Below are 14,059 nucleotides of genomic sequence, written 5' to 3'. Positions count from 1 at the left end.
CATGGATTCAGAGAAAAACAATTCTAGCGTGAGGAATTGTTCTTTGTGCTATCGAGGGAAAAACAAACAAACCATCCCTTCATCCCCAGTAAAAAACCCCTTAACCCTGTCCACTGTGCCAAAAGTAACTGGCTGAGAGAGTCCCCTTAGAATTGCACCTTGACAGTGGCCTCCGAGATGGATGAAGATACAGTGTGTTTATTTTCCACAGTGCTGTTTCCAGGGCGAAGGCGGCGTGTTCAGTCTGGCCCATTTAGAGAAAGAGGTTCCTGACTGATGTGCAAAACTGAACACCAGGATTCTTGACCTTCTTCTAGCCCTCCTTCCTGGGCAGCAGTCTGTGTGAGAAATCATCTGAAAGGAGGCTTTCATCTTTGATTTCCGAAGTCACAACCAGGGCAGAGCCAGGCTGCCCGTGACCATGGCCCTCAGTGCCACCTGCGTCCTGAGCTCTGTACCAAGCCAAGGCCCATGACAGGTGATGAGGGGAGAGGTCTCTGGTTCCACGCTCTTTCTAGCCACTAGGCTGGCCCAGCGTTTTCTTCCATTTGTTGTTCAGCCACTCAGTTGTGTCTGACTCTTTGCAACCCCATGGACTGTAGCACGCCAGGCTTCCTTATCCTTCACTATCTCCTGGAGCTTGCGCAAACTCATGTCCATCGAGTCGGTGATGACATCCAGCCATCTCATCCTCTGTCCTCCCCTTCTCTTCCTGCCCTCAGTCTTTCCCGGCATCAGGGTCTTCTCCAGTGAGTCATCTCTTCGCATCAGGTGGCCAGAGTACTGGGTCCTGCCCTCAGTCTTTCCCGGCATCAGGGTCTTCTCCAGTGAGTCATCTCTTCGCATCAGGTGGCCAGAGTACTGGGTCCTGCCCTCAGTCTTTCCCAGCATCAGGGTCTTCTCCAGTGAGTCATCTCTTTGCATCAGGTGGCCAGAGTCCTGGGGCTTCAATGTCAGCGCCAGTCCTTCCAGTGAATATTCAGGGCTGGTCTCCTTTAGAATGGACTGGTTGGATCTCCTTGCTGTCCAAGGGTCTCTCAAGAGTCTTGTTCAGCACCACAATTCAAAAGCATCAATTCTTTGGTGCTCAGCCTTCTTGATAGTCCAATTCTCACATCTGTACATGACCACTGGAAAAACCAAAGCTTTGATTAGACAGACGTTTGTTGGCAAAGTGATGTCTGTGCTTTTTAATATGCTGTCTAGATTGGTCATAGCTTTTCTTCCAAGGAGCAAGCGTCTTTTAATTTCATGGCTGCAGTCACTGTCCACAGTGATTTTCTTCCATGTTCAGTTTTTAAAATCCTTCAGGCAACAGCTGTCCCTGGCCTCCGGTAGGTTTTGTACTAATTAGCTTAGGCGGTCACTTTGCTTCTGTTGGGGTCGGTAGATGTTCAGAGAAGGAAGTAACAGAGCGTCAAGCCTGGTTTTATCTCCCCAGCCAATTTTTCATTGCTAATATTTTCCAAATCAGGAGGCAGACATTACAGCAGGGGTTGGTAAATATCTTTATTGCTTTTGTCTGATTGCAAAAGTAGTAGGTTATGGGCTCTTTGTAAAAATTTCCAAGAAAAGTAGAACGTGTAATATGAGAAGGGAAGCCTCTGTGATCCCACCCTCCAGGGTAACTGGTACATATCCTTAGGATGGAGGATATTTTTCTGTGTCTGTTTCCATGTACACGCCAGCTTGTTTATCAGTTGTACACCTAGAAAGGTGGTGGTTTTGAGCCATTGGATGTGTGGGTTCTGGGGACAGCACAGGGCTTGAATCCTGCAGGGCCATTTATCTGCTCACTTTCCTCTTCTATGATGTAGGCGGTATTAGGGCATGATCTCATGGGTTGTTGTGGAGACTCACCGAGATCAGATACAAGGTATTCCCAGGTCCGGCTTTTGTGCAAGTTAAATGTTTACAGAGGAGCTAAGAGTGGACGCTGGAGCTAAACCCTCTGCTGTGACTCCTGGCTCTGTCCCTTGTGAGCTGTGCTGTGTTGGGCAAGTCACTTAAGCTCCCTGTGCCTCACTTCCCTCATCTGTAGAATGGCTGCGATGATAATAGCACCTCCTTGGTAGGGTTGCTGTAGGAATTAAATGAGCTGATAGCTTAAAGCACTGCAACAGGCAGGCAGAAAATAAGCGCTCTATGAGTGTTGATGCCATTTTTGATACACACACAGGGGCTTTGCTTACAGTTTTTGGTAACGTCCTTTTTTCTCCTTGGCACAGGCTGTGTTTTCCTCCGTGTTTTACTTCGCCTCTGTCCCCCTCTATCAAGGATTCCTCATCATCGGGTAAGAAAGTCCAGGCACAGTATTAATTTTTAATGAGCCACCCCTAAAACACCACAGAAGAAGGAAGACGCGTTGTGTTAAAGACGCCTGGATCCCCAAGTCAAGGCTGGTCTGGCAGTCTGGTTTAGAGCCTTCTTGAGTGGATACAATTTTGCACTGAGAGCTCGTAACCAGACTGCAGAGGTGGAGTCCAGTCTGTGTATGGTCCCTCTGTACCTGATGACTGAACAGTGCTTGCCTGCGAGAGCCTGAGGGTATCAGATAATTGGCAGCCAGGCAAAACTTGAAGTCCCTGAGGGGTCTTAGGAAAAGCAGAGAGAGGGGCTCTGGGAAGGACCCTCGTTGCCATGGCTGCCTGCAGCGAGCGCCTGCTGGTGAGTCTCTGAGGCAGCCAGAGCCTGGCTCCCGGGGGCACATGTCCTTGGGAGAGCTTGTGCCGTGACCTACGCTGTCCCTTGGACGCTTGCTGCCGTCACATCCACCCCTGTTCCTGACCTGGAATTTGTGGCGTTCCTTTTGCCCTTTTCAGAGGATGTGCTGGTCTCTGAGTTACCCAGGGAGGTGGAGTCTGGTTTCCACCCGCCCCAGGTAGATGCTGGTAGGGCAGCTGGTTACTAAGGTGGGAGGCACAGAGGGGCCGGCTGGTCCCAGGGCCGTCTTACAAAGTGCGTCTTCTGACGTTCAGCCTGAGAGCCGGCACTGGGGTTCTGCCTGCTTCTAACTGGGGAAAACGGCCTGCCCTTTGTCAGGCCCTGGAACCAGGGCGGAACCTGCCAGATCAGAGCCAGGCCTTTAGGCTCCACGTGCCTCCCCGGGACCTGGTCCCCCTTCCCTCGGGTTTCATCTGCTCACTTCCCCCGACCTGTGCGGCTCCGGCCACGTGGGCTGCCTCGTTGCTCTTCGCACAGGACAGACACACTTCCACCTCGGGGCCTCTGCCCTTTGCTGCTGTGTCTGCCTGGGAGGCTCCTCCCTGGACACCGACACGGCCACCCCCTTTCCTCTTGTGGGCATTTCCTCAACCGTCTCACCTCCCGCCCACCTTCTCTGCAGTCACACCATCTCACCCCGTGTCTTGTTCCCTCTTCCCCCTCGTGTTTCCTTCCTCAGCACCTTACCTCCAACGCGCAGCACGGTTTACGGAGTTTGTTTGTTGACTCCCAGCACGGGAGCGCTCTGAAGGCAGGCGATTTTGTCTGCTTTGCATCTCGCATCTCCAGGGCTTCGCACCGGCCCGGCGTGCTCCAGGCGCTCCGTGCACGGTTGTTCAATGGAGTGGTGGAGCTGGTCTCCAGCGGCGGGGGGCACCTGGCTGGGGTCCGCTGGCTGGCTCTCCGCTGAGGGGACCTTCTTTCTCGCAGGTACTCCACCATCTACACCATGTTTCCTGTGTTTTCTCTGGTTCTGGACAAAGACGTCAAGTCGGAAGTGGCCATGCTGTACCCCGAGCTCTACAAAGACCTGCTCAAGGTTCCCCGGCGCCCGCCGGCTTCCTCCCCAGCCCCGCGCCCTCCTCCCTTCCTGCTTGCTTCCTTCCCACCCTCCCTGCTGCTTTATTTAAATTATAAATTAACGTGTATTTAATGCAGCATGTCTGCCTTATACAGGCAAATGTTTTCTGACTTAGCCCACAAAGCTATTCTACGGCTGTGGTCCCGTCTTTATTTTTATGATACGTTTCTTAGACCTTTTCTCACCCTGTCAGCAGAACGTATAGTATAGACGCGACTCAAATGGTTCAAAGACCTCACCTTTCTGCTTCTTTTAACGTATTTCACACGGACGCTGCACGTCTGATGTGAATACACTTGGACTGATGGCTTTCTTTTGAGAGGAAGGCGTGGGGGCTTATCGTTTTCCTTAAACTGTCGTATGCACACACAAAGACTGTTAAACCGTAACACAGATAGGTCAATAGAAAACAAGCCCCTCGTACCTTTTTACAAGCCCCTGACAGTTCTGTTCTGCAGCTGCTCCATGTGCCCCTGGAAATGCTCTTAGGTACCGTCCAGAAAAACCTGTGTGTGTGTGTAATTGCATTTTTTTGTCCTCAAGGAATTTTTAATAAGGAGCAGCTTTATTTCATCTAAAATCACTTCTCTTTAAAAAAAAAAGTCATTTCTCTAATGCATTTCGATGTGTGTGAGCCACTGTTCCCATGAAAACAGGCAGATTGTCTTGTCTGGCTGGCAGAGGGGCGTCTGAAGGCAGCTGGCGCCCTGGCTGAGCCCCGCCCGCTGACCCACCCTGTCTCTTCCTCTCTCGTTCAGGGACGGCCACTGTCTTACAAGACATTCTTGATATGGGTTTTGATCAGCATCTATCAAGGTAAGGATGGGCGAAACCATCGGCTGTCTTGTGCTCTGGCCTTGGCCTGAGGGTCAAATTTCCTGTGCTGTGTCTGTAGAACATGAAGAGAAAGAGCTAGAATCTTGAGACAGCAGTCAGGAGCGTGGCATTGGGCCCCCGGAAGCCCCCTCTGCAAGTCCTGAGGACGTGGTCGTGGGGCCCAGAGTCACACGTGTGGGGTGGTGCTGCCAGCTGAACTGAGACAAAATCAGAGAAAGAGCTAGTCGCTCAGTCGTGTCCCACGCTTTGTGACCCCATGGACTGTAGCCTGCCAGGCTCCTCTGTCCGTGGGATTTTCCAGGCAAGAACACTGGAGTGAGTTGCCATGCCCTTCTCCTGGGGATCTTCCCCACCCAGAGATCGAACCTGGGTCTCCTGCATTGCACGCAGATTCTTTACGCTTGAACCCCCAGGGGAGCCCAGAGAAAAACGTAACCAATACCAATCAAAGCTTGCCGGGGTGTTGGAGTCACTGTAACAAAAAATGCTTGCTTTCTGGGATGTCCTGATAGGTTTTCTGAGGTCCAGCCTTAGTTTTTTAACAACGTATTTACTTCCGCAGGCTCCAGAGAGGGTCCCTCAGACTAGAGGCTTTGTGAGATGATTTACCGGAATATGGAAAGGAAATATCAAGCCCTCTTTGTATATACTTTTTTCTCACTCTGTTTAGAATTTCTCTTTACTGGTGTGTTTTGTAATGTATCTGATGTATTTGTACAGTGGGCCTGCTTTCTATGTCTTTCTGCACAGGTACACATGGATAGTTCACAAATACATATTGTCCGTTAGGGATTCATGCTTAGTGATTTTTACTGATGAGGTGATGTGCAGGTAAAAAGTTCAGCAACCATTGCATTTGTTGGTGAGAGGCTGCCCTGTCATTAGAACAGTCTGAAGGGGTCTTTTTGATAGGTGTAGCAAAGTGACGTGTGTGTATCTGGTTGAAGAAAGCAAAGCCAGTGTGAAAGCTCCTAGTACCAGGCAGTGGCCCTTGCCTGCACCCCCGCTACCCCCAGCTCGGTTGTGATAGACTCACCTGAGTTTCGGGGCTTCACAGTCTCCTGGCCCTGCTCTTAAGCAGTGGCCTCACATAGCTAGTGTGTTTGATCCACATGAGACATTGTCTGTTCAGTTCCTGGAATTCTGGATGAAAAGGTGCTTATCTAGACTCTCCCCCACTTTGCTTTCTCTTCTCAGCACGGGTGCAGCATTTTTCGAGTGTCTCTCAGCTGCCTGTTTCTTTGGTGCATGTTTGGGGTGGGTGGGGGAGGTAGAAGAGCCGAAATGTACCATTCACCGTCATAACTCTTTTGAGGTGCCCAGTTCAGCAGTGTTCAGTATATTCCCGTTGCTGTGAAACCAGTCTCCAGAACCTTCTCAGCTTAGAGAACAGAAACTGTGTGATCTGTCCAGCAGCAAACACGCCTTTCCCTCCTCCCCGCAGCTCCTTGGTAATCACTCTTCCCCTCTGTGTCTCTATGAACATGACTACGTCAGCCCTGGTGTCAGTGGATCCCACAGTATCTGTTCTTTAGTGGCTGGCCACGTCTGTCATTTCAAATAAAGTACAAAAACCTCTGTCTCTTGTTGCACCCAGTCCAGATAGTTAGCACCTTCTTCTGCCTCTTTGCCTGTCTTTCCTATCTATCTTTTCCTCTCCCTCCCGGGGATCAACGCTCACTTGCATGTAAGTCAGAAGCAGTGTAGCAGAACTACGGACTTCCCTGGCTGTCCAGCGGTTAAAACTCATGCTTCCAGGGGTGTGAGTGTGATCCCTGGTTGGGCAACTAAGATGCCACACGCTGCGCAGCATGGCCAAAAAATTTAAAAGGAAAAACAAAGGAACATAGGAAACCTAGGATCTGCTGCCTGTCTCTCAAACTCCGTGAAGGCCTCTCATTACCGTCCTTGACCAGACGGTACCCTTCATGTCTAAATGCAGAGGAGAGGGGTCAGGCTGGGCGAGCAGGGGGGCTGCGGGGTTGGCATGAGCCCCTCCCATGCGGACCCCCTCCCCATGCAGACCCTTCAGGCAGACCCCCTCCCCACGTGGACCCCCTCCCCCACGCGGACCCCCCCCCACGCGTACCCCCTCCCATGTGGACCCCCTCCCCATGCGGAACCTCCCCACGCGGACCTCCTCCCACGTGGACCCCCTCCTCATGTGGACCCGCGCCCCACACAGACTCCCCCACGCGGGACCCCCGCCCCACACAGACCCCCCCAGGCAGACCCCCTCCCCCCGTGAACCCCCTCCCCCACGCGGAACCCCTCCCCATGCGGAACCTCCCCACACGGACCCCCTCCCCCACGTGGACCCTCGCCCCACGCGGGACCCCCACGCAGACCCCCCCCACACAGACCTGCGCCGCACGTGGAGCCCCTCCCCACGCGGACCCCCTCACACACGGACCCCCCGCAGGGAGCACCATCATGTACGGGGCGCTGCTGCTGTTCGAATCGGAGTTCGTGCACATCGTGGCCATCTCCTTCACGTCGCTCATCCTCACGGAGCTGCTCATGGTGGCCCTGACCATCCAGACGTGGCACTGGCTGATGACGGTGGCCGAGCTGCTCAGCCTGGCCTGCTACGTCGCCTCCCTGGTGTTCCTCCATGAGTTCATCGGTAAGAGCCCCGCCCACCCCCAACGCAGACGCACACAGCCTGCCCATCGGGTGGAGGGGTCTCAACTTGGGAAGGGAGGCGGCCCCTCGTGGCCTGGGCCCTGTGTCCAGCAGGCCTTTGCACTCAGCAGCCCTCCTTGTCTCACTGGCATCCCGTGGGGCAAGGGACCGTTGACAGTCGGCCTCCTGGAACTGAGGCCGGTGGGCGTGATCTCAGTGCCGAGTGTGGTCTTTAGACCACGCCCCGTGCCCGCTGGCTTAGAAGGGGATTTGTTTAATGTGAGGACCTGTCGGGCTTTCTCCAGGGAGCTGGTCACCGTGCTGGGCTCCGTGGAGCTGCTGCTGCAAGTCAAGCTTGCTGCAGAGTAAGTGACAGTCGGCAGGACTTAACACTGCTCTTGGCTCGAGAAGCTCTGCCTTATCGCAAAGGCATCTTCCATCCTGCCTCTTGTTTATCAGCAAACTGCTCCTTAAAATTTTGATAAAGCAGCATTCCGATGGAAGGTGAAGTCTTAGAACAGTTTCACACTCGCTTGAAAAGCCTCCCTTCGGGTTTTGTGAGCACCTACATGTGCGCTTCAGTGCTTGACTCCGGGGAGTCACAGAGGCTTGCCAGACAAGCCTGCCCCCAGGAGCTTCAGTCATTGCTTTAGACGTGGACCTGCCCTAGGACTGGGCAAGCAGCCCATGGGGGGGCCTTCGGGGTGGCACTTAGTAGGTGCTTACTCAGTGCCCACTGCATTTCCCCAGCTTCTGCTCAAGAGGCAGGGGAGATGCCCCCAGTTCTCCTGGTACTCACTAGCTGTCGCTCCTCTCGCAAAAACCACCTAACCGCAGGGACGACTGTCCTGCAGCCAGGAGGGGATCTCACGCCAGCCCCCCTGCCCCCAAGGTCATGCTCGTCCTGACCAGGGGTCTCCACCCCCTCGTTCCGCCCTCAGACCTGGCTCCAGCTTCTGTGACTATTGCCGAGATGAAGGCAAAAAGCCGCTCCGAAGCAGAACCATGTGTTTGAGTGTCCCTTTCTGCCAGGTTTAGAAAGAAAAACCTCCAGCTGTCAGATTCCAAACCAAAAGCACCTGGAAGGCCCCGCCCCCTCACCCCCCACGCCGTAGTTTTCCTTTCCCAGTTGTTGAAAGTAGCATTTCACGGAAGATCCGGAAGCCGCAGAAGCAGGTCAGAGGGAGGAGGGGAGCGCAGCTGTCCGGCCGATGGCCGGGCGCCCCCTACCCCCGCCCACTGCTGTGCTCTGTCTGCCCGCAGACGTGTACTTCATCGCCACGCTGTCCTTCCTGTGGAAAGTGTCCGTCATCACCCTGGTCAGCTGTCTGCCCCTCTACGTCCTCAAGTACCTGCGACGACGGTTCTCGCCTCCCAGCTACTCGAAGCTCACGTCCTAGGCCGAACGCGGGAGGGGACCCCGGGCTGCGCACACGCCTGGCGGGCAGAGTCCAAGCCGCTTCCTGTTGACCTCCACCCGGGGACTGTGCGGGCCCGCCGCCGAGGCTCTGGGCTTCTGCAGAGCCGTGGCCTGGCACACGCAGGAGGCAGGCGCCCGAGGGCCCCCACAGGCCTGTCTGAGCCCCTGGCGGTTCACGGAGGACTGAACGTGACTCTGAAACCCCGTGGCCCAGCCAAGAGGTTGGCCCGTGCGTCGCCATGCAGGCTTCCTTACGACTTGAATTTCGTTGTCCTGTGCTAAAAGTTTCTGTCCAGTTGAAAACTGTAGAGGGTTTCTTGTTGTTGTTTTAAACCATCCCAACATGTGTGCACTTTTTACATTTTTCTGCCCTTAAGATAACTGGTTTCAGAGAAAGATAGAGCTCCTGGTGTCGGTTTGGGGGAAAAGACGGTGCTGTTTGGTTAAAAAAGTTCAGCAGACGGTAATCTAAGTTTTGAAACGCTAAATATCCTCTCGAAGGCAGCCTGGCTTGTTGAAACGGCTCTGGATTCCTGGAATTACAAAAAAGCTGTGAGAAGGGAGTGAGAGAGGCACGTTATCCTTCCCCCAGCTCAGCGTCTACAGCCCCGGCGTTCACGTTAACATCACCTACCACCTCGTAAAGAATTTCAAAAGTGTTATCTTGCTTCGTTTGGACCTGGTAACAATTACAAAGCCCGTGGCTATCTGAGGACACCCTGGGACTTTGTTCTTTTTCAGCAGGAAACGTGCCACTGGGCGGCCCCTCGACGTGCCGACAGCGTGACAAGAGACTCAGCTAATTCTTTAGACAACGTCGCACATGTGGCTCAGACCCTCCGAGTCCGAAGTGGAAAGGTCAGGGACAGGAGTCTTGACGTCCACAGGAGTCTGTTTCCAGTTAGGAGGGATTGCTGAGGATGCAGCGACAAAGGGGGACGTGTCTTAGCATGTTGCGGGTCATCGGTGGCAGCTTTGAGTGAGAAGCCTGGGGTGGGGGAAGGCCTGGGCTGCAGCTCTGCAGTCAGGGCTTGCTTGTACTGCCTCCGGATTTCAAGGGAAGCTTGCTCAAAGGCAGCCGCGAGTAGAGATTCTTCTCCCCAACCAGGGTGGGGCCCTTGCGCGACTGTTTCTTATAAAGCCATGGCTTCTGGTTTCAGAGGAAGAAGAGATTTTGCGAGCGCTGGCCGTGGCCCGGCAAAGCTTTCTTGGGTTTTCAAGTCTCCCTCCAGAAGCCACATGTGCGTGCCAGAAGGGTTAGGTTGGTGGATCTGCGAGAGCTGATCGTGCTTGAGATCTTAGATTTGTGATAAATTCTTTCTGACTGTGTCCCCTCCAGCTCTTTGGCCTGGTTCTTCTTGTGCTTCAGAAGTGTAAGTTACGGCCACCCCTCCACGGGTAGGCCCGCCCTTGGATTGCGGGGACACCAGGTCCTTGCGTTTGGACCGCTGATACACTGATGTGTTTCCGTTGCCCTCTTAAAACTTTATAGAATGACAGTAAGTTGCAGGCGTTGCTAAATTGACTATGACATCACTTCTATTTTTGTTTCCAAGATTCTGCAGTTTTGTGAGATTTTTCCCATTCTGTCCCAGCCATGTCTGCCCCACAGGAAATAAATGTTGCATTAAATGAATGGTTATTTAGGAAGAAGATCTTGCTCCAAAACTTTGAGAAAGGATGAGCCAGTCTGACGTCTTTGCTGGGTGATTTTATGTGGTTTCAGAGGTGGGACGGGAGGAAGGTGTGCTCAGCGTTCTCGCACCTATCTGTCTGGAAGTCAGCCCTGTCGACTCAGGAGTCTGAAGGTCCTTCTCCCCTTTCTCAAACCCTGACCTTGACCTTGTTCACAGACAGGTGATGGCTTCCACAGGAAGGTCTCCTGGAACCCTCAGTAGGAAATGTTTAGATTAACAGCAGAGATGGGGAATGAAGATGGTCTCTTTGGATTTTTTTTTTACTTCCCAACTTTGATCGAGGTGCTTGAGTTGACTTGACTGAACTCCTTACTGGCATCTGAGAGGGAGAAAGGGTCGAGGGGAGTGGAGGAAGCGGTGCCCGGAGGTCGCACATGCTGTTTTGTGCTGTGCACAAACCCGCTTGCTCAGTCTGTCGACCACACCCCGGTGGAGGCAACCAAGAGCTGAGGATCCAACGTGCGAGTGGAGATGGGAGACCGTGGCCACCTCAGAGAGCTGCCCTGCCGGCAGGCAGCCTGTTCCCACCACCTGCAGGAGTGCCGAGTGTCTAGGAAAACATACACCCACTTCTCAAATGCTGGAGACCCGCAGGGTGGGAGCCATGAGTCAGCTGAGGGTACTGGATCCTGACCTGCACACATCAGACGTAATCCTATAGAGCCAGTGCACACGGGCGCTTCCCGGCTTAGCCTCTCTGTGGGCAGAAGACAAGGACAGAAGCAAAACCCCCCATTTTACAGGAAGCTCCTGAGTCATAAACCTGAAGCATAAGAATTCTGTTCACCACCTGGGAAGGAATTTAGGAAGCGCCGTTGACAGCTTGGAGAGGTCCCTTCACCTTGGAACTCAGTGGCCCCAAGTCTCCCACAGCCAGTTTGATTGGAAGCCAGAGGACCCCCCCCCCACCCCCTCCCCGGCACACAGGCACAGTGCTGTTTAAAGACTTTCCTTCAAAGTTTAACAAAAAAAAATGACACCTCCTCCTGCCCTGCAACAATACTAGATACTTCTTTTGTTATTGATGATGATTTTTCTTGTCTTTTTTGGCGATGGTGGTCTGCGTAGGCAGGTGAGCACTCCGTTTGGTGTGTCTTTTCCCTCCTCCGTTCCCTCCTCTCTTTCTCCAGGGGAATGACCCGACGAGCTTCTCTGGCTTGAGTGACTTCCTGTCTCAGCCTGCCTTGATGCCCGTTTTGAGAGCCTGTATGCCCCCATGTGCGTTCCCAGTGGTGCTTGGTGAAGCTGGCCACACTGACTCGGGCTACTTGGGGCAAAGGACGTTTCCCCGAAGCGAAGAAGGGCAAGCCAGGCAGCACCTACACTTTGGAGCAGGACCATCTGTTTACAGCCACCTGGAGCTGGGAGGCCGAGAGCTGAGATTGCTCCTGCTTCATTGTATCCAGATCCCAGACTGACTTTCCTAGCGAAACCCTTTTCTGTAGCAGTGATGTTAAATGCCAGCGTCTGCTTACCCTTTTCCCCGTATGGTTTCTGCTGAAAATTTAGACTATGCTGACAGTACTTTTGAATGTATTTTGAGCTTTTGTGCTCACTGGGAACTGACACGATCATGCCTATTTTTCCTTCCCCAGACTTTTGCTTTCATACTTTTGTTTTGTTTTTCCAAGGGTGGGGATGGAACGCCCTTGAGCATTTATGGGGCAGCATTTTAAACCTCCGCCAAAATTGCAAATGGGACCTATATGTTCTTCTGCTCCATCCTTTTTAAGGCCAACGCCCATCAGCCATTTTTATCTTTGGCCTTTTTTGCGTGTTTGGAATGTGTGTGTGTGTGTGAGCGCATGACGTCACCTCAAGTGTTTGAAAGACGTTCGTGGTTTTCACCGTGTTAGAATCCTGTCAGTCATGGTTTTCTTTTTCATTAAGAAATATGCAAGGAGCTTTGCAAAGGCAACAGACTTTATTTCTCTCACCTTCTTTTAACGTAAAGCACTTTTTTTTGTCGTTTATATATACTTCTTAGGAAATAGTCCCATGAATTATGTCCACTCTCTCTTAGGAAAACGTGTGTATGTTACGCTTTTGTGTGCAACCCAGTAGCACGGGGGCAGTGTGGCGGCGCTCGGGGATTTGCAGGATCTTCTCCAGCCAGCACCTTGCGCCCGGAGTCTGGTCTTCTCCATCACAGTGTGGCTGGAGGCACTGTCTGTCGGTGTTGCTGGGCAATGTCTGTGAATATTGTATTTGTTGGGGGGCAGCTGGGGAGGGGGCATGGTATTTGCAAAAAAAAAAAATTGTGGCTCATTTATTGCTCTGTTGTCATGGGTCTGACTGAATTCCTCTAGGGCTCCTTGACTTCCTCATTAGTAGATTATCTGTAACCCTCACGGCAGATATTCACCAGGACAGCGTTTTTTGATTAGAGAGGAGCTCTGGTACAGAACTTGAATTTAGCAGAAACTCCCAGATGATTTACATTCTTGATCCCGTGATGACACACATGTGATCCTGCGTGATTCTGAACGGTTCTGTTTTCATTGTGTGCCAGCGTGGCCCGTTACTGTTGCCCAATAAAGCTTGTGTACTTTATGCCTTCGGGGATCATTTTAATTTGTGCGGAAACATGAAATTCTGGTGTCAGAATGAGAGCTTTTTATGAGAATGCTATTTTGTGTGTGTCTTGTGGTACATAGAAAGTAAAGAGCTTTTTCTCTGGGTAAAGAACTATCTCAATTTCAGCAAAAAAAAAAAAAAAAAAACCCACAAATCCATGCATTATTTATTATTCTGTACTGTTGCCTATTCCAGACATGTTAGAACTTTAAAAAATGATCTCTGTTAAAAAAGGCAAACATTCATGATTCATATTTTATTTATACCCACAGTCTTCGATTGCTTTGAGTATGTTTTATTGGGGGCTTCCCTGGTGGCTCAGTGGTAAAGAATCCGCCTGCTGATGCAGAATACATGGGTTCAATCCCTGAGTCAGGAAGATCCCCCGGAGGAGAAAATGGCAACTCATTCCAGTATTCTTGCCCGGAAAATCCCATAGACAGAGGAGCCTGGCGGGCTACATACAGTCTATGGAGTCACAAAGAACCAGACACAGCTGAGCAACCAACCAACCACCTTTTGTTAAGTGACAGAAGATTCAGGATCACAGTCACTTAAGTTTTAGGGAAAAGAGGTTTTGAAGCTATTGTGTAGAATGCAGAGGACATTGTGTTTCATTCAACATGTTTGTCAACCAGGGGCGATTTTGTCCTGCAGGGGACATGGGCAATGTCTGAAGTCATTTTTGGTTGTCACAGCTTGGGGGGTGTGCTCCGCTGGGATCCGGCGAGGACCCTGCAGGGACACTGCAGGTCACCCTCCATGTCACCGGGCAAGCCCATCCACCACAGAGGATCACCCAACCCAGCGTCCGAAGTGTTGAGGCTGAGAAACCCATGCGCATCCTGCACACGTCAGTTCTGCCCTCTGTAGGAGCCTTCATTTCCAGAGGAGCCCAGCAGTATAAACTCCTTGTCTCAAGAAGCCGGTTAGCATCCAACGGGCCAAATGTTTTAATTAGCAGCTCTTAGCAGTGCAGGCTGCTGGTGTCCTCTCGCTGGCTGTCAGCTGAAAGGGCCGTTCTCAGCTTACGGATTAGAGAGGGGATTGTACATTAGCTGTGCCCCCGTCAGCGGCGGCTCCCTGGGTCCATGGGGG

At 52.3% G+C, this 14,059-nt stretch overlaps 1 protein-coding gene across 7 annotated transcripts in view; it reads left to right on the top strand.

Moving 5' to 3' along the window:
* ATP9A (ATPase phospholipid transporting 9A (putative)) overlaps positions 1-12,937 on the top strand; it is a 123,502-nt gene extending 110,565 nt beyond the window's left edge. For all 7 annotated transcript variants that reach the window (XM_070801895.1, XM_070801897.1, XM_019972589.2 and 4 more), the window contains 5 exons: positions 2,229-2,293; positions 3,655-3,763; positions 4,564-4,621; positions 7,065-7,268; positions 8,531-12,937. In XM_070801895.1, the coding sequence (XP_070657996.1) occupies positions 2,229-2,293; positions 3,655-3,763; positions 4,564-4,621; positions 7,065-7,268; positions 8,531-8,667 (573 nt within the window). In that variant the 3' untranslated portion in view covers positions 8,668-12,937. The remainder of the gene's footprint in view (positions 1-2,228; positions 2,294-3,654; positions 3,764-4,563; positions 4,622-7,064; positions 7,269-8,530) is intronic.
* The last annotated feature ends 1,122 nt before the right edge of the window (positions 12,938-14,059 follow it).

Source organism: Bos indicus, chromosome 13, assembly GCF_029378745.1.
Source record: "Bos indicus isolate NIAB-ARS_2022 breed Sahiwal x Tharparkar chromosome 13, NIAB-ARS_B.indTharparkar_mat_pri_1.0, whole genome shotgun sequence".
Lineage (NCBI taxonomy): Eukaryota > Metazoa > Chordata > Mammalia > Artiodactyla > Bovidae > Bos > Bos indicus.
Note: the sequence above shows the minus strand (reverse complement) of the source record. Positions and strands in the feature narration are given on the sequence as shown.